The sequence below is a fragment of the Oncorhynchus nerka genome, linkage group LG7 (genome assembly GCF_034236695.1).
Source record: "Oncorhynchus nerka isolate Pitt River linkage group LG7, Oner_Uvic_2.0, whole genome shotgun sequence".
NCBI lineage: Eukaryota > Metazoa > Chordata > Actinopteri > Salmoniformes > Salmonidae > Oncorhynchus > Oncorhynchus nerka.
The window spans coordinates 39,939,131-39,959,719 of NC_088402.1; the positions used below are offsets into that span (position 1 = coordinate 39,939,131).

At 41.9% G+C, this 20,589-nt stretch overlaps 2 protein-coding genes across 4 annotated transcripts; one reads left to right on the forward strand and one right to left on the reverse strand.

Moving 5' to 3' along the window:
* Positions 1-1,096: 1,096 nt before the first annotated feature.
* LOC115131647 (inhibitor of growth protein 4-like) lies at positions 1,097-5,787 on the reverse strand. Of its 3 annotated transcripts, none has more exons than XM_029663511.2 (8): positions 5,693-5,787; positions 5,069-5,140; positions 4,734-4,900; positions 4,320-4,434; positions 3,920-4,031; positions 1,834-1,978; positions 1,289-1,350; positions 1,097-1,137 (listed from the first exon to the last, which is right to left on the reverse strand). In XM_029663511.2, the coding sequence occupies exons 1-8, from the start codon at positions 5,727-5,729 to the stop codon at positions 1,098-1,100; spliced, it is 750 nt and encodes a 249-aa protein (XP_029519371.1). In that variant the 5' UTR covers positions 5,730-5,787; the 3' UTR covers position 1,097. The 3 variants fall into 3 exon arrangements, with proteins under 3 accessions (XP_029519371.1, XP_029519372.1, XP_064876572.1); XM_029663512.2 differs by having other exon boundaries at positions 5,019-5,140; positions 5,693-5,769; XM_065020500.1 differs by lacking the exons at positions 1,097-1,137; positions 1,289-1,350 and adding an exon at positions 1,510-1,711.
* An 8,049-nt stretch (positions 5,788-13,836) lies between these two features.
* Positions 13,837-14,540, forward strand: LOC135572482 (lactose-binding lectin l-2-like). The gene has a single exon (XM_065020501.1). The coding sequence runs from the start codon at positions 13,885-13,887 to the stop codon at positions 14,362-14,364; it is 480 nt and encodes a 159-aa protein (XP_064876573.1). The 5' UTR covers positions 13,837-13,884; the 3' UTR covers positions 14,365-14,540.
* Positions 14,541-20,589: the final 6,049 nt, after the last annotated feature.

Here is a 20,589-nt window from a genome sequence, read left to right on the forward strand (position 1 = left end):
TAATATTCTTGAGGCACCAGTCAAAATCTACTGGGCAAAGTATCAGGTAACTGATACTTTTAAGCACATTTAAATTGTTATTCTTACAGTAATGATCAATAAGGCTCTTCATAAACACAGCCAGTCAAAGATATGCCTGTCCATAATAGAAATATACAGGACATTGTTGAATGATGCGAGTTGGGGCCTATCAAAATATCCATATATATTTGAAAGTGTTAGCATCTACATTCCTTTAAGCAATTCCATTTCCAGCGCACTAATTTTGTGCAAACAACCTCCAATTCAGGTCATTGCTGTTTAAGCGAATGTGCGAGAGAAATTCTGTCCAGTTTGCTTCCGACTGCATTCTGAACTAGGACATCTAGATCTGTATATTCTCATTGAGTCAAATCTATCAACTAAATCAATGACTCTGCTTAATCAATAAATGTTCTGTCCCCCAAAGTCTGATATGGAAATAACCAGGGGTGAATTAAGAGAACAGTTGGAAAATAAGAGTTAACATGTGATCTGCGTGTATCAGGGCTGAATAGTGTTCAGTATAAAAGCATTCAGTAGGAGTCGCTGTTAGTCTGTCATGAAGCAACCGAGTGGCTGAGAGCCATATAGAACCACCGGCTGTAAAATAAGGGTATATGTCCCTGTATTACTCTGCATATAAAGGCATTAAAGCAACCGTCAAAAAAAGTTCAAAAATAAAATGCAACATAATAGTCATGATTGGGGGACGTCTTAACTTCACCTCCGTCAAATGTCCATCATAGCTTCTTTCTGTTTAACAAAGAGAATTATACAGGATGGCAGACCAGCAGGACCCTAATACTGTGTGTGTGTGTGGGGTCGTGTTCATTAGACACTGAACTGAAGAATATGGACTACATGGATATGGATACAGGGAAGGGGCTACTCTGGACTTGCCCAATAGGAAATGCTCATTTTGGTTTTGACAATTTGCGACGGTGTGACCTATTAAACATGACCCTGCGGGTTCCATGTTAGTGTTTATGGAGGGTTTCCCCATGTTCCAATACAAACACTGAACCCTCCTTTGTAAACTCTAGCGTTATGATTGTTGGTTATGATGGTCTCTGGGTTCATTTTTTCTTCCTCTCCTGAGTACACCTTGGACAGTACCTGGGCGTAAGAAATGATAGAGGAAAAGAGAAAAGAAAGGGTGAGAGATAAATGGTGGTACGTTCAGGGTCTTGATCTCTTCCATGTTATAGGTGAAAAATCCATATTTTCCAATCCTAAATTCCTGATTTCCATCTCTTTCTTGACTTACCATTTTCCTCTGGGTTTTGTTGTTAGCCCCACGCAGGCGAAGTGGAACCACTCAATGGAGCACTGCAATGAGTCCAACACAATACATTCTGCTTAGTATTCCATTAGTGCCGGGAGAGACTTTTATAATGCTTTTACTGCCCTCTAGTGGGCCAAAAGGAACTAGCCTTTATTTAGGTTTTACTTAATTCATCTTTGATTTAAGTGCCAAAAATTCCAAAGCCATCGCTCATTTCTAAACACTATTTTATAAATCAAACTTTTAGGTAAAATCACGCATTCATGTCAATGTGGTATTTTTTGTAGGAACATTCTAGTGCCCAGATATCAGGTTAGGATTTGGATCATAGTGAATAGTTGACCCAATCAGGGTTGGGGTTCATTTCAATTCCGTCATCTCAGGACGTGATGTCATTGCTTCTCTCTATGAGAAAAAAAGGGAATTGGAATGTCAGTTTCCTTCCTGAATTGAAAGAACTGACCTCAACTCTGGACCTAGTGCTCATGTACCACTAGATCGTCATTGGCAGAAAGCTGTGGACTCACGTCTGTGTTGTCACAGCCAATCATCTCTCCGTAGGACACTTGGTGACACAGGCAGTAGGTGGGCTCGTTGGGGTCCACGGGCATGTCCAGCACGTCCGAGGGGTGGACGTTCCCAAAGTTCACTGTAGGTGCTGTGAACTCAGGCCTAAGGACAACAAGGGAGGACAATGGGGATGAATACTGAGAGGAAGAGATGTACTGCATCAGAAGCTGCTGCAAGATACGTAGTGAGAGAAGACCAGAACAGCACATTTCGGTTAGGTTCACGGGAGTTATTTGAGTGGAGATGAAAATGAGCTGTCTTGCTTATATCTGGTACAAAGTAGTGATGCACTGATATGACATTTTTGGCCCGATACTGATAACCAATACTTTAAAGTTTTAGCGGCCTTTAAAGCATTCTAGTACAGCGTTGTCCATGTCGTCATTGTAAATAAGAATTTGTTTTTAACCGACTTGCCCAGGTAAATAAAAGGTTACACACACACCACACACACCAAAAAGTTATTGTTGGGATTTACGTATGTAAATGTAAAACATAATCAAAACCTATTTATTTTTTACATCTATTTTTCCTGTATTTAACTAGGCAAGTCAGTTAAGAACAAATTCTTATTTTCAATGACAGCCTAAGAACAGTTAGTCAACTGACTTGTTCAGGGGCACAAGGACAGATTTTTACCATGTCAGCTCAGGGATTCGGTTACAAGTCCAACGCTCTAACCACTAGGCTACCTGCCACCAATGGTTTGTTGTTCATTTGTTCAGTCCTTTCATTCTCTACCAGGATTTCTATGGAACGCTGTTTGGGTCTTTGCATGTCAAAAAAGATATACTCCAAGTGTCAAATAACACAACATAATCTGTTTCAGTAGCTATAGTTAGCTAGCTAACTATATAGCTAGGTGTCATCATCTAAAATAACCCTAATTTATAAGACCGTTCTTCATTGATTAAAGGTGGTCAGACCCATCTATGTAAAGCTAGCCACAATAAGGATTAGCCACAAGAGTAGACTTTGCGTTTAGCCTTCAAAAATAAAAGTATGGCATAATTCTACTATTTGTATTCATTTGCATCACTGTCAACGACATACTTTTATTTTGAAGGCAAACCACAAATTCCACTATTGTGCCTAATCCTTATTATGGCTAGCTTCACAACACATAACCCGGTCTGGTCGAGCCTCACTAGCCAGATGAACCTAGCTGGCTGCTTATAATGTTAGCTTTGGGCAACAGGGTTAAGTAGCTAGCTAGCTATTTATTTTCATGGATCTGAAGTTCAATTTCAATAGGCAAACAACAATACTTAGTCACAAGGATTCATAAATCATTGTGAAGAATAATGAAAATGACTGCAGTTTCTACTGGTCATTGTTTTCAGGCTGGTTGTATTGGTGCTAGTTAGGTACCAAGCTAAAGTTAGCTACCCCAGAAGTTGCGGTCGATCAAATAATGCTTTATTGCCAACGCGGTATTGTAAACACATCGTTTGTGGCCGGTGTTTGCAGACTTTTTTGTCCAGCTTTGACAGTGCTACTGTATCTTTTATGACACGCAAAGACCCAAACGGCATTCCATAGTATGTCGTGAAGCTAATAGCAGTGACGCCATTACCGTGCAACTCCGGTAGGGCAACATCTGAAAAATAGCACACTTGGTATTGTGTACCGGTGCTCGACCAGTCGGCGAAAGTCAACATCAACCACGACAGAGAACGGTTGATTGTCAAGGGCAATGAATTCCATTATCTTGGCTTTAATGGATTTCGCCTTTGAGTTGTCTCGCTGAAATTTTGTTACTCTTTCAAATGACTGCTCGATCCACACAGCAGACATTGTGTGGGCTAGGTCAGGAATGCTGTGTTGCACGTGTAGCGCTACATTTTACGCGGCGTTATTACATCATGTCCTTACGTTATATAGGTATGCACGGTAGCTTTGACATCGGTTATTAACATCGGGCTGATATCGATGTTGGCATTTTTTAGCTAATATCGTCCGATTCCGATATGTTCACCGATATATCGTGCATCCCTCGTACAAAGCATCAGCCTATGAAACATATGTTTTAAGTGTACATACGCTTGTGTTAGTTTGACTTTCTTCTGTCCGCTTTTGGGGCTGCAGTCGTCGTCAGACTTCACCTTTAACCTTGTGCGAGCCACCTTCTTCTCTTTTGGCCCCCTGAGCTCACCTGAAAAAATACAAAACTTTGAGCTATGGACACATTTGGAGCTTATCTGGGTTGTTTATTAAGCACCAAACAGAAGAAAAGAGACAAATAAAATAAATAAGGAGGGACTCCCTGGACGTGTCCAATAAGAATAAGCAAATGTTTGCCATTGCATGCCATAATGAACATGGCCCAATTCACAGCAATCTATAGGGTTGAACGTCAATGAGACAACACTAAAAAGTCACATTTGGGTTGAAGGGACAAAATTGAATGAAAATGAGCACAAAGTGCCCGAACAGAACTTACTCTTGATTCCCTTACTGGAGGTGGAATCATAGTCTGTGCTCTCAATCTTTTTCTCCTTCAGGTCTGCCTCGAAGCGGGCCAGGTCTGTGTCCAGCCTGCGAATGTGTTTGTCCACCTGAGGGGTCACAATGAATAACAGGACTCTGACTGAGACATTACATGTAGAAATGACAGACATCTCAACTTGCCTAGGCTAACTAATCAGAGTCGAAGCAGAAAGTAGTCAACATTTCCATTTCCAGCTGCATCAAACATGCTAATTGAGAATATAACACACGTCACTATGTAAAGCTTACCTGCAACCTGAGGTAAACCTCTCTCCAAGGAGCACCTTTCCTTTCCTCATTACTAGTATGGACCCCAAGCAGCGCTTCTATTCCCAGTCTACTGTATCCATCTTAAGGTCCTACTCACCATCTCATAGGTCTGCATGGCCAGTTGGACCTTATCATCTCCAAACTCTTTACACTTGCCATATGACTGCTGGATCTGCCGGAGCAGGGAGAGCTTCTGCTCAGAGGAGAGGGTGTGTGTGTTTGACGTGTACTCACGAGCCAAAGAGTCTATCTGCCCTTTCAGATCTGAGAGAAAGAGATGAATTCATTTATAGTCAATTGTGGATACAACCATCACATGGGCTACATGCACACTGACTTCTGACTTTAGCCTAGACACTCTGGATAAGTGTTTTCCATTTACCTGTTATGATAGCAGCAACAATCATAATATCAGATCTGTGTGAGTCTCACCCTCTGTCCGTGTGTCCAGGTCTCTCATTAGAGTGAAATTCCTCTGTAGCTCAAACGGCAGATTTTCTATACCTAGAAAAACAAGGTTGTACAGTATATCACGTTATATACCGGGTTCCAAATCAAATACACCAGTATGTATCATCAGCGTCAGTGGGCTGCAACATTGCTAGCTTCTTGTGTGTGTTAGGTAACGTTACTAAAATTGTCAATGCGGGTCTATAAATATGTATAACTGTTATTACGTAAACGAGGGGATACCACTGAATAGAACCTTACGATACAACAAAGTCATTTAGAGTCGATCAAGAACGGTATAATTATGCACCGCTTTGTTAGCTGGCCATCTAGCTAACTTGGGTTGCAGGCGCGCTAACTTAGCTAACGTAAGTTAGCTTTCTAGCGTGCTCTTTGTCCCTTGCCTTGGGCTTTTTTATGTAGTAACGTTAACGTTAGCTGAACCAGTAACTGGGCTTCTTGTCTCCTCAAGCCCTGGTACTGGTTCTGGGAGTGGCTATGCGTGCAAGTAAAACAAAAATACACAAACAAATTCCATTACACAATATTTTAGTAGGATTCTACATTATTTCACGAATAAAACATGAAAAAAGGAAACTATCTTACTGTCAAGGTAATGTTCTAAATACATTCCCGCCGCCATCTTGAAAATAATAAACAAAGGTTTTTCCGAGGTTTTTATGAGGTTTAACGGCGGTTGGCATCGAATTTGTTGCATTACCGCCACCTACGAGACTGGAGTACAACTCCCTTATAATTTGCTTGGAAAATAAAAATGTACTAAATAAATACCCTACCATCTAACACTACACTCACTAATTTCAAAATGATATAAAATAAAATGAACACCACCCTACTCTACTAATTAAATGTATTTATTCCTACCTCATGCCATCACACCCTGTAACTCTTCTGCTGTCAAGTCTCACACACCCAAATACCTCTATGCAGGTGCCACCACAACCTCAATTTTCTGCGACTACCATTCCATCCCTGCAGTACAGTTGATAACCATTGCTATAAATGCTAAATATCCAATCTTACTGAAACTTATTTCACTTTTTGGCCTCTCCCTCTGTAGTGGTATATCTCTACTACTCTCACCACTCCTCCCCCTTAACCCATCTTCCTCTACTTTCTTCACTGCCTCTGCATATGACAACGTCTGCTCTACTCTAACCCTGGAAACCTCAACCTGCCTCTCTCGCACGGGACATTTCTGATCCCCAGCTCCATGGGCACCCCTACAATGAGCACATTCCACTACTTTCCCCAATGCTACACATTCCTTTGTTTCATGCCCTTCTGCACATTTCTCACAGCTTGGACCCTCGCTCCTACACACTGTTGCCACATGTCCATAAGCTTGACACCTGTAACATCTTAATGAATTCGGCACATACGGTCGTACAGGATAACTTGTATATCCTAACTTCACTTTGTCAAGCAAAGACTCAACTTCAAAACTCAAAAGAACAGACAATGTTCTGTTCCCCACTCTCGCCACCCTGTCTGCGTCTCATCAAATGACGAGAATCACATACACCGGGAATCTTTCCCCTCAGCTGGTCAACTTTTTTATTTACTGCTACTCCTTTCATTGGTGCCCATTTCTTGAGAACAAAACAATTCACTTTTCTTGCTCACATTCATTTTATTCCGAGCTCATTCTCCCTCCGACCAACAGAAACGCAAACAATTATCACTAGACCACTTCTGGTTACCCTCACCGATTCCACATTACCCAAAAAACTTTTTCACCCACCGTGAAACCACAAATGGATCAGCCAAAAGGCAAGAGTCCACGTTTTCCATAAACTTCACTCCTACTGTCACAGACTCATCTTTCTCCTGATCCTCGGTGCATACCTCGGTCTCATATAACTTCACTGCACCTACCATCTCCGATACTTCACCCTCATTCACTTCCATTTCTCCTCCTGTCTTCAGCTCCCTCTGCTTACACTTTCTAACGTTCTTCTTTAACAAACCATCTCCGTTTTTTCCATCATTTTTATCTGACTCAAGCTCCCCCTCTTCTTCCCTCTCTCTCTTAGACCTCCTCTCCCTCTCGTTTTCCCTCCATTCCTCCTCCGTTTTCCAAGTATACGTCTCCTTATGATAATACTGCATTACCCCTGACAACCATCTTGTTCTTGCTTTCTCTAAGGACTCCATTTCCATTGAGGCGTCTGCCCTTGTTCTTCCGGTCAGACATGAAATCAAATTATTTTTCTCATTCTCCTTCTTCTGGGTTTAAGGTGGACTACATCCTAAAAGTTGTATTGCCGCCACCAACTGTGCGGAATGAAAATAAAAGATTAAAAAAACTAATAAATATGGATAAAAATACTAATTAACTACCCAAACTCAATCCTCAAAACGCTCCCTACTTCATCTGTTAAAAAAAAAAATCATGTATAGTCCCTCCACAAAATCAGGAGCCTGGGAAGGCGTCATCTTCCGACGCCAAAAACCCTTGTAAATCTTCCACTGTGAAGTCTGCTGAAGCCACAATGTCCAATTTCTTTGGTTTCCTTGCTACTTGAGCCACAGTTGCAATGAACACTATTATATCCACTTCCTTTACCTACAGTATGTCCAGTTCTCTTGGTTGACAAATAGGCCTATTCACTATGGGCTGTGGTCCATTCACTACCATTTCTTCAACATCACTTGTTCTCTCAATTCTTTTGATCACTTCTGCCTAGGAGATCTGATGGAGCGCCTAAATGCCACCTCAACCTCCTTCACCCTTACAGGACATGCCACGACCTCTGGGTCATGATCAGTGGTGTAAAGTACTTAAGTAAAATACTTTAAAAGTACTACTTAAGTCATTTTTTGGGGGTATCTGTGCTTTACTATTTAGATTTTTGACAACTTTTACTTTTACTTCACTACATTTCTAAAGAGAATGATGTACTTTTAACTCCATACATTTTCCCTGACACCCAAAAGTACTTGTTACATTTTGAATGCTTAGCAGGACAGACAATGGTCCAATTCACACACTTCTCAAGAGAACATCCCTGGTCATCCCTATTTCCTCTGGTCTGGCGGACTCACTAAATACAAATGCTTTGTTTGTAAATTATGAGTGTTGGAGTGTGACCCTGGCTATCTGTAAATAAAAAATTTAAATTGTGCCATCTGGTTTGCTTAATATAAGGAATTTTAAATTGTTTGTACTTTTACTTTTGATACTTAAGTATATTTTAGCAAGTACATTTACTTTTGATACTTAAATCCAGGATCCAGTTGCAGGGGGGGGGGGGGGGGGGTTGCTGAGGAGTATTTATGTCTGTAATAAAGCCCATTTGTGGGGAAAAACTCAGTGGGTGGGCCTGGCTCCCTCCCAGGCCCATCCATGGTTACACCCCTGCCCAGTCATGTGAAATCCATAGATTAGGGCCTAATTTATTTCTTTCAATTGACTGATTTTACTTTTGATACTTAAGTATATTTTAGCAACTTCATTTACTTTTGATACTTAAGTATATTTAAAAGAAAATAACCTTTAGACTTTTGCTCAAGTAGTATTTCACTGGGTGACTTACACATTTCCTTGAGTCCTTTTCTATTAAAGAGGAAAACCTTGTGACGTGAATCCCTGCATGGTGGATGGAAGAAAGGAAGAAGGTTTGTTGGTTCTATTGTTTTTTTTTTATGGTGAGCAACTCCCTATGCATGTAGTAACGCTCGCTGGGGTATATGAGGTATGCAGAAAGATATTTTGTCTCTACACCACTACAGTGTAAAATAACATAACAATTTGGCCATGTTTCAAGTGTGTGCAGACGGGTGGAGTATACAGAAGATCGGAGTGAAGAACAGTCTTGCTACAATTATGGTGGGGATCATGACCAGTGGAGGAAAAAAGTACCTTGTTTGTGAGCATTTCTCTTTTGCCAAGATAATCCATCCACCTGACAGGTGTGGCATATCAAGAAGCTGATTAAACAGTATGATCAATACAACAAGCCCTTAACCAACCATGCAATTAAAGAAATAGAGTTAAGAAAATATTTACTAAATAAACAAAAGTAATTTAAAAAAAGTAACACAATCAATAACAGCAAAGAGGCTATATACAGGGGCTACCAGTACCAAGTCAATGTGCGGGGGTACAGGTTAGTCGAGGTTATTTGTAGATGTAGGGGTAAATGTACATAGTCCGGGTGGCCATTTGATCAATTGTTCAGCAGTCTTATGACTTGGGGGTAGAAGCTGTGAAGGAGCCTTTTGGACCTAGACTTGGCGCTCCGGTACCGCTTGCAGTGCGGTAGCAGAGAGAATAGTCTATGACTTGGGTGACTGGAGTCTTTGACAATGTTTTGGGGCTTCCTCTGACACTGCCTCGTATATAGGTCCTGGAAGGCAGGAAGCTTGGCCCCAGTGATGTACTGGGCCATACGCACAACCCTCTGTAGCGCCTTATGGTCGGATGCAGAGCAGTTGCCATACCAGGCGGTGATGCAACCCGGTCAGGATGCTCTCGATGGTGCAGCTGCAGAACCTTTTGAGGATCTGGGGACCCATGCCAAATCTTTTCAGTCTCCTGAGGGGGAAAAGGTGTTTTCGTTGCCTCTTCACTACTGTCTTGGTGTGTTTGGGTCATGATAGTTTGTTGATGATGTGGACACCAAGGAACATGACATTTTCGACCCACTTCACTACAGCCCCGTTGATGTTATTGGTGGCCTGTTCCGCCCTCCTTTTCCTGTAGTCCACGATCAGCTCCTTTGTCTTGCTCACATTGAGGGAGAGGTTGAAGTCCTGGCACCACACTGCCAGGTCTCTGACCTCCTCCCTATTGGCTGTCTCATCGTTGTCGGTGATCAGGCCTACCACTGTTGTGTCGTCAGCAAACTTAATGATGTTGTTGGAGTTGTGCTTGCCCACGCAGTCGTGGGTGAATAGGGAGTACAGGAGGGGACTAAGCACGCACCCGAGGGGCCCCAGTGTTGAGGATCAGCATGGCAGATGTGTTGTTGCCTACCCTTACCACCTGGGGGCAGCCCGTCTGGAAGTCCAGAATCCAGTTGCAGGTGGGAGGCTGAGGAGTATTACTGTCTGAAATAAAGAAAAACTCACTGGGTGGGCCTGACTGCCAAATGGGAGGGTCTATGCCCTCCCAGGCCAACTCATGGTTACTCCCCTGCCCAGTCATGTGAAATCCATAGATTAGGGCTTAATTCATTTCTTTCAATTGACTGGTTTCCTTATATATGAACTGTAACTTTGAAATTGTTGCATGTTGCATTTATATTTTTGTTCAGTGTATATATATATATATAAATAAAATACAAACACAAAATTAAACATATAAAACATTAAAAAACAAGACCACCAAATTACCAAAAATAAAATAAATCAAACTTCCCTGGTAAAAAAATAAACAGATCTGATCCCTACGCAGGCTCAAGGGGAGCCTGGAGGACGGGGCGTCTTCCTGCACTAGTACCCCTTGCAAGTCTTCTGATGTCCTTAAGTCTCAAAAACTTTTCTTCCACAGCCACAATAATGTCCAGTTCCTTAGACTTCATTTGAGACTTGAACCTTACAGATTATAACTGTGGAAATGCTGAAATCTTCTTCTTCGGTATCATGGCGGTCCGCAAACAAATGTTATAGGTGCAAGCCGCCACCTTCTTTATTGGCGGTCTACTATTCTGTAGTATGAATTCATTACACTTAGTCCCTAAAATGTTATTCTGTGGATTTTATATGGAGATTGGCAACCAACTTTAAAGGGGCAGTCAGCATGTATGCCTCATGAGCTTAATTCAACTGTCGTACATCATCAGAACCTAAAATGTAAGCTTTTTTACTCCATAGTTAGTTTAAAAAAAAAAGTAAATACAGGCTCAAAACATGGTTAAACTACAATTTTGATATCATGGATAGTCAGTCCTTGCATCCATAGCTCTGTCTATGAATTTGAGAGTGGTTACATTCATCTAGCCCTATCCCTCAGCTTTTTACTGAAACAGGGGTGGGGAGTTTGCTTTGCTTTTGTTTCAATTGCTGATTGCCACTTTAAGGTGCAGTATGGCCAGGAACTCCATGATGTATAAAGATACATTATCCGTTGCTGTTTATGTCAGTGCCACCTTAAACTCAGGAACACTAAAAGCGGCACCTGTCTTCCTTGTTTTAGGGTCCTTAGATCCATTAGTGAATATATTCAAGAAATCATAGTACTGTGTTCTTAAATGTTCACTTACAACTGAATCTCCTCCTTCTTCAACATCTCTTACCCTCTCAGGCAACCCTAGGTATATCATTGGCTGAGGGAGCAACCAAGGTGGAATAGCAGGAAGAGGCTGAACTCCTTCCCAAACAATCCCATTCCCCATCTCTTACCTATCCAGCCAGAACTTCTATTCAGATCTCGTTCATGCTCCCAGCACTCTAGGAGCACCTTATGTGTAGGACGTGTAACCTTATATCCTTGAAGATTTACCCAATATATCATGGTTAGTTGTTGTCATCTCAACTTCAATGGTATCTCTCCCAACTCTACCTGCAGCGCTGCCACCGGGGATGTCCTGACTGCTCCACAACATATCACAACAAAACTGAGCTGTCTGAGCTGTCTGAGCTGCTGATCCATACGCTACACTACCATAGTTCAGTGTTCAGACAGGAAATGAAGTTCGGGGGAACCCAGTAGGGGACACCCCTTTTCATTTTTTTGCCTCCAAAATAAGGTTTTCATACAATTTAATACATAATAAAGATTCTCTATTGCATTTAAAAAATAAAAAAAGTGAAACTATTTTATGTGGGATTATTTTTCCCCTTCAGTAAGCTATGTTACAAACGAGATGCAATATGCATTAGTCTAAGGAGCAAAATAATATAAATATTATCTGAAATACATACTTTTTGTTATAGAACAGAAATATTTATATGGAATTGGCAAAAATATAAATAAATAGTAGTTCTATCTAAACCTCAGATGAAGAGGCTATTCCTCTTCATCTGAGGGATCCTGATTGATGCATATAGACCTCCTTTCTACCACTTAACTCTGGCAAACTGTAATTTCTCCTTGTGCTGTCCTCTATGCTAGAATGGGATTCTAATCAACTCAGTGGAGCCATTCAACAGCTGGTAGGAAACCAGACAGAGTGAATGGAATAATTTGGTCAGAGGATGCAGAGGAGACAACACTTGGTTTGTCCATTCATTCATTCGTTCATTCGTTCATTCATTTGTGCAATATCCATTTATTTATTATATGGGACACTTCAAAATTACAAAGGATTCTGTTTGTCACCAATAGGTGGCAGTGTACTATATTCTATCACCATCACAATTCACTGTCAGTTAAAGAACCTGATGAAATGGAAGTAGTTTCCCCTACCACTGATCCAGAATCAGATATTTGTCAGTCTCCTAATGACTCTGAAAATGACAAGCACTGAGTAAGTAGCAACAAAGGTGAGATGCAAGGAATGACCAACCTATCGGGGAAAAAGCACTCGACCAACTAGAGACGCATCACTAAGAGAGACAAACGCGAACACGAAGAGGGGTCGACAGACTAACAGGCGGAGGAGGGAGGAACACAGACGTGTGCACCGCACGACATGCAGACGAGTGTGAAAAGCTCTGAATTATAGAGAACACACACACACACACACTGCTACTCTTTATCCTCATAAGTTGTGCCCCACTATGTCAAGCAGGCCACCCACTTTTGTGGGGAGGTTAAACTAGAATAGCTCTTTATTTCACTTCCTCTCTCGGGACTGTTTTATGTCTCACTGTCTAAGATGGTTCCAAAATATGCTGTTATTTTGTCAATCTGAAACGCTTTCATGTAGAATAACATGACTGTTGCTAAAGCCACAACCCTGAGTCTGTGTGTCAGCAAACGGCACCCCTTGACACTTGATTTGCTAAGCTGAGGAAAAGGGCTAGAGAAATGTAATCACTCTCACATTTCTAGATAAATCTATGGATGCAAGACCTGACAGCAACTTGAAGCTATGGGCTACATTGTTTGTTGACAAGGACTCAAATTACAACAAAACCTAAACAATGATGTAAACCATCCTTATATTTTGGGTTATGATGGTACTGTAACTGACCCTGTATATGCTTACTTACAGTAGTTTATCGTGTTTTTCTTATTTCTTATTATTATATATTTTGTGATTTTGTTCTACCTTACATGATTATTGACTACTGAATTATTGGGTGTAATGCTTGCAAAAAAAAGCTTGAAACTTGAAATGACTATTGAACAGCAGTAGATATGGCAGATTTTTACCTTAAGTCAAAGATGTAAAACATACTATCTAGGTGTGCTTTGTTAGTGTCAAATAGCCCTGTACCAAAACTTGGCACAGAAATGATGAGAAGAACACAGCTGCAGAGTTGATATGACCACTTGGTTACGTGGCAATAGCCCCTTATCTGGCAGATGTCATGCCTTTGCAGCATAGCTTATTCACACAAGCCCTTAGTGAGGGAATTGAGAAATAACTTTCTTATCATTTTTAATTTCCTTAAATATGTTATTGTTTTCTTTTTAAACTTTTTGAGTTCGTTTTTTTTGTTAGGATCTGGAGTGAAATCTAAAAAGTAAGCAGTTTAGTAAAGGCAGAGGTTAAAATTCACTCCAAGACAGAGAATGTGCACGTATATGGACCGGTGGGGTGATCCACCAATGATGTCAAGCCTCCCGGCCTCCCTGCCCTCTCTGAATTAGATAAAAGGACAGGGCCCACTGCTGCACAGCTCACCTATAGTGCCTGCCTACCGGCCCAACACTCTGCAACATGTTCGTGTTCCTCTGTGTCGCCTTTCTCCACAGCCTTGCTTTGGGTGCTCCTGTGCTTTACCAGGGGGAAGAGCTATCCCAAAACTCCTGCCCAATGGGCTGGTATGATTTTAACGGACGCTGCTATAAGTATGTCGCTACACCACTGAACTGGCCTGATGCTGAGTCCTACTGTGTGACTCAGGGAGCAAACCTGGCCTCTGTGCACAGTGAGGCAGAACACCAGTTCATCAAAATCCTGATCCAGAGATTCGACCCTGCGGAGAGAGGAACCTGGATGGGTCTGTCTGACATCCACGTGGAGGGGAGGTGGATGTGGTCTGACGGGTCCAAAGTGGACTTCATACCCTGGCATCCATCCCAGCCTGATGGCGGACGGAGTCAAAACTGTGTAATAACTAACCATTTTGACCCAAGGTGGAATGATCAAGATTGCAATTATAGTCACGCCTTTGTCTGCGCCGAACGTCTCTGCTAGCCAGTCATCCGTCAAGCTGGAAGGGCTTCCGTCCCGAGAAGAAACCTGGTTTTCAATAAGAAATCAACACATTTGATTGAAAATACTGTTTTTATGGATTTCTTATGAATTTATGATTGCTTTAGCTGTCTTTTCATTGTATCAAGAGGCCTTGTATTAAACAATTATGACACGAATGAAGCAATACCCACTTTTCTGGAATGGCTGTAATTCTGTCGTTGGAGCACAGACACCGTGAGTGAAGTGAGAAATTAACTTTCACAAACTTTAATGTTTTTGGTTGAAAGCCATTCACGTAACATTTCCATCTGCAAATAGTGATAAATGTCAATAGAATATAAGTGCTAGTGAAGGAATTAAAATCAACTAGATGTGTGTAGAACTTCCTGTTCTGCAAAAACCCCAAAACTGTCCAGTTGTGCTGATGATGATGATGAATTGAACCTTTATTTAACTTGGCAAGTCAGTGAAGAATAAATTCTTATTTACAATGACGGCCTACACCGGCCAAACCCAGACGACGCTGGGCCAATTGTGCGACGCCCTATCACGGCCGGTTGGGATACAGCCTGCAATCAAACCAGAGTGTCTGTAGTGATGCCTCTAGCACTAAGATGCAGTGTCTTAAACCGCTGCGCCACTCGGGAGCACAACATTTACACAATGTTTGTATCAAACATTCACCTGATGTTGCAAGAATGTTTCCCAGAACAAATGTCGTTATTACATTACCTGGGAACCTAATAGTTACCGTAGGGGAACGTTCTGTGGTGGTTGTTATAGATGGTGTGTTTCACAACATTTTTGTGAATTTTAGGAGAAGATTCCAAGGATTACAAGATTTTAAAAAATCTTAACAAAAATAAAACATTTGGATGTTATCATCCTAATACTCAGCTTCACGTTATAAATTAGAACACGCAAAGCCCCTCCTTTGACGGGGCGCGTCCCGGTTCATCTCATAGTCCGCCATTCAAAGTTGGCTTATTTCCGTGGTCCCTTTGAAGCGTTCCAATAACGCAAAAATGCCCAGAAGCTGTTGTGTCGCAGGGTCTACCTCTAATAAGAGGAAAAACCCAGACGTCAAGTTTTTCGTTGCACCAAATCCCCAAAAAGAGCCTCTCAGACGACTGCTGTGGCTCCAGTCCATCAGACGTGAGGATGCCTGAGGGCCCTGGCTTCGTCACACCCCTATGTGTGTGGTAAACCCTTCATTACAGGTTACAAAACTCATTATTGTTTACATTAGACAGTGTGTAGATGTGTGTTATACTGTTCATTTGTGTTTTTGTGTACAAGAAGGAGAGCTATCCAGCTTTTTTTCCATATGCTTTCAGTCAACTGGAAGTAATGCTATCTGTGGTACCGTCACGACCTGTACAGGTCTCCCGAGCGAAGGAGCTTACTAACGTTAGCTATCTCAAGTTCAACAATGTAATCGGTTATAAACAAGTAGGGTAGAGTGAAAGCCATCCTGAAAGTCCATTGAGCTAGCTTACATTACCTGTCTAAGAGATAGATGAAATGTGTTGTGTACACAGGATGAAAAGCTGGCCATGGATTGGGCTGGAGCCGAGCTCCCCCACCTTGGTTTGGGTCTAAACGAGTGAGAGCGTGCGGTGTAACAAGCCCTAGGCTATTCGTTACAAAATAACATGACAGCCATTGATTGTTAGAAGAACATGACTTGCCAGATGGCCTCTCTTGTTTTGTAGCCAGTCGTCCAAAGTGCTGTTGTCCTGCCCCCAATTGAAAGACACTTGTCCTCCAGGACTCCACTGCCACAATACTGGACGCATCCATCACATGAGACTCCAATGTAATGATTCTCCTGACAGATTCTGAAGCTGGCTCTCGCCACTTTCAACTTGCTGTGGTTTCTTTGCTCCACGATTCTATTCTTTGAACATTACTAATGTTTTCTTCGCCGTTTGAAAGGAACGTTTTCTTAAAGTTCTGAGAACATGACTTTAAATGGAACCATGAGGAAATCTGCAGAAAAATTTAATGCTGATGTACTGAGATTCCCACAGAAGAACGTTGTTTCTTAATGTTCCCTGAACGTTGTGAGAACATGAATTCAAATAGAACCACGAGGAAAAATGTAGAAAGCATTATGCTGATGCAGTGAAATTCCTACCTAAGAAACATGGTTCTCAAAATGTTATGTGCTAGCTGGGTATCCTGCACCATTCCCAGAAAGTTGTGGGAAGGTTATATGCAAAATAACCATAGGACAACCATGCTCTCACCAAGCCCTAAGAAACATATGGTTCTCAGAACATTATTTGCTAGCTGGGAAATGCCTTTGGAATGTGGTTTTCCTACCACAGTAACTTGACCTAAACCCAAACCAGACTATCAAATATAAACAAACTTATGCACTTATAGGGGCGTTGTTGCAGTTTCACACGTTACACAGTAGCAATCTTTTACTTCATTACTGGGAAGAAAGAGAATGGTTTTACTTTTATAATTGGGAGCATTATTTAGAATCAGTGGCAGCGAAGAGATACAATTTACTCATTAAATTGTCACAACAGTTAGAAAACAAATACATGTTTTCTTATAAACCATCCTAATGCTGAAGATAAGGTAAACGCTTGCAGTGGGGATATGATACAGTCAGAAAACAGTCACAATAGTCAGACTAAAGTGGCAGTGCACATTGCTCACTGGCTGCAAAATGTTGCAAACGGAAGAAAACCTGTTCAAACCAGAAGGTTGCTGTCTCCATAGAGATCCTATTCAATTACTAGAGGGGGGGAGGGGGCTATGTCATAAACCCTCAAAGTTCCAGAAGGGTGTGAAAATGGCAGCCATATTGTTCAGGGAGAAACCGAACCCAGTCTAACTGGAATGAAAGGCATGTGATGTATCAGAAATGGTGTAATAGAATTATTGTCCACCTAAAATATTTTCTTGTAATTATAAGTACAGTTCATGCAAATGTTATACACATTTTCCGTATAAATAGCCTCTAAAATATAAATGTCTACATTTTTGTTTTCTTTGAAAGCTGTGTGCTTTTATATGATACAATATCAGTGCTTGTTGCATTTACAACTTGTGAAATTCTCAATTGATTTGAGCCAGTGTATGACAATGGATTGACTAACTGAAATCATCAACTGATTTGAGCCAGTGTATGACAATGGATTGATTAACTGAAATCATCAACTGATTTGAGCCAGTGTATGACAATGGATTGATTAACTGAAATCATCAACTGATTTGAGCCAGTGTATGACAATGGATTGATTAACTGAAATCATTAACTGATTTGAGCCAGTGTATGACAATGGATTGATTAACTGAAATCATCAACTGATTTGAGCCAGTGTATGACAATGGATTGATTAACTGTATTGTTTGAATGGAATGTGGGCATATTGGCAGATTGTTTGAAAAATTAATTGAATCATTCCTCTAAATCTGTCTGGGTAGCTAGCTAACAAACATACAGCGCAGATCAATTCTTCAAATTCAATATTTTAAACAATATCTTATCACAGCACTGGCAAACCAAAATGGCTGACCTTTATCCCATCATAAGAAGGTTCATGCCCATTCTAGTATTCTAATTCTATGGCTGACTCCATCTCAGCACAGCGAAATACTCTACATCCCCATGAGAGTCCTAATGAAACCAGAGTCGTCTACATCAGTCGCCATGGGTGATGGCGTCTGCCGAACCAATAAGCTGGCAAGTAAATAAAACCCTGCTTGATTGCTCCTATTCCACCCAAAGAATTGATTGTCGCCAAGGGCAACCAATCGGTACAGGTGGGGGCCCCAAGTAGCGGCTCTCTGTCTGGATTAGTGGGCTGTCGACAGCGGCAAGGCCACCACATTCATTCTGGCTGGGCACTGTTCCACCGGGCCTGCATTCAACACAACACCTGAAGTGTCACTATGGCTATTACAGTGTGTGTTTTGAGTGGCAGATGTGAATGCTGTGTGATTGGCTCTTTATAGCTATGGCAGTCAGTCTTGTAGTGAAATGTATAGTAACATATGCTTTGAGCGATCATGCATACGGTTGGTTTCTGATGAGCTGATGCTATGTGGAAAGGCTATTTATTTCTGTTGATGCTTCAGGGCAGCTCGAGCAACCAGATGGTAAAACAAGGGTAAGAAAAATGTATTTGGAGGAAGAAGCAGACCTGGGCTCAAATACTACTTGAAATCATTTTAAACACTTTTGCTGTGATTGGTTGAGCTTGCCAGCAACAAAGGAACCAATAGAAAAGTCCCAAAAGTGTAAACCCCGCCCATATGGCATTCCAGGCAGGCAAAGCAAACATTCAAAGTATTTGAAAGATTTCAAATACTATTTGAACCTAGGTCTGGGAAGAACATGACTCTGTGTGAGAGAAATAACAGATAATGTAAATAAGCCTGAAAACATGAACATATGGCCATTGAGGGAAATGGAAGAATCCTAATTAGGCTACCACCATTTAACAATGACAGATTCTTCAAATTAGTTTCGGACCTCGGACAGGCTTGGAAGGCCATGAGCACAGTCGAGTTTCCCCTTAACTTTTTAAACCGAACCAAATTTCTTAATCAAACTTTACTCCAGGTTGGGCCCGAGGAAGAGCAGCTGTGGGGATGGGGATCCTAATAAAATACTAAATACTAAACCCATACTTATCCCTAATCTCAACCAATTGAAATTCCTTGCCTAAACTTAACCAATCACATTACTTGCCTAAACTTAACCAATCACATTACTTGCCTAAACTTAACCAATCACAGATGATTTTTTTTGCCATTGATGCAGAGCTGCCCTTATAACAAGACTGAATCTGGAAAACTCCAATCTAGGATATGGATTGGATAATGCTGAGAGACGTGGTTTTTAACAAGGGAGCAGAGTGGGAGGATTAAGAAAGTGTTCCTTAGAGTGACTTGTCTCAGGAGTCCCAAATGGCATCCTATTCCCTATGGGCACTGGTCAAAAGTAAAGCACTATGTAGAGAACAGGCTGCCATTTGGGGCACAGCCTCAGAGTCCTCTTCCCTGCGAGAGAGCAGCAGAGATCAGATGCTTTACCTTCAGCTGTTTGAAGGCGAAGTGAACCTATTGATTAAGCTGCAGTCGCGAGTGTGGGAGGGATCGTTATTTGTCTTTGCTGTAAGCTTTTGAACCTGATAAGCCTTTTGTGGGATTTATATCAGTATGTGCGTGTGCGTGGAATGATGATAATGCCACAAGACTGTGGCCACATATTACAGTGAAGCCAAATATTTTTTAAATACGAAAGTCACCACAGACAAAGACAAAATCACTCAAGGTTGATAAGGAAGTAGTCATGTCTGTCTGTCTGTCTGTCTGTCTGTCTGTCTGTCTGTCTGTCTGTCTGTCTGTCTGTCTGTCTGTCTGTCTGTCTGTCTGTCTGTCTGTCTGTCTGTCTGTCTGTCTGTCTGTCTGTCTGTCTGTCTGTCTGTCTGTCTGTCTGTGCCTCCCTCTCTCTCTCTCTCTCTCTCTCTCTCTCTCTCTGTCAAAGGGAATATCTAAGTAGTGTCCTTCCATGAGACTCAGCATGTGATAGACCAACTCATTGCCAAGAATAGGATTACTCATCAGCCCCTTCTCTTGGCATGTCTCTTTGTGATCACCTCTCTATGACCCACAACTCTCTTCATTGAGGAAGTGATGAATACACACACGTGTGACTCATGCATGTGCAAAGATAAATATGCAGACATGATGTGCATAGATAAATATGCAGACATATACAGACACACAAGTACAGTACATAACAAATACACGGAAAGACCCATAGTCAACCAGCCAGCCAGCTAGTCAACCAGCCAGCCAGCTAGACAACCAGCCAGCCAGCTAGACAACCAGCCAGCCAACTAGCCAACCAGCCAGCCAGCTAGACAACCAGCCAGCCAACTAGCGAGCCAGCGAGCCAACCAGCCAGCCGGCTGGCTGTCCGGCTGGCCGACTGACTGGCTAGCCGGCCAGCCAGCCAGGTAGCCAACCAGCCAGACAATCAGCCAGCCCGCTAGCCAACCAGCCAGCCAGCCAGCCACACAAACGCATGTGCACACAGGCACACATACACGTACACACACAGTGTTATCCCGGAAGGTCTACCCCGGGGGTTGTTGATTGAGGGGAGGTACGTTCCGTGACACTGGGTCACTCTGCTGGGAGTACACGGGCTGGGCACCCCGACGCTGTTGGCCCCAAGTAGAGGTAATTAGG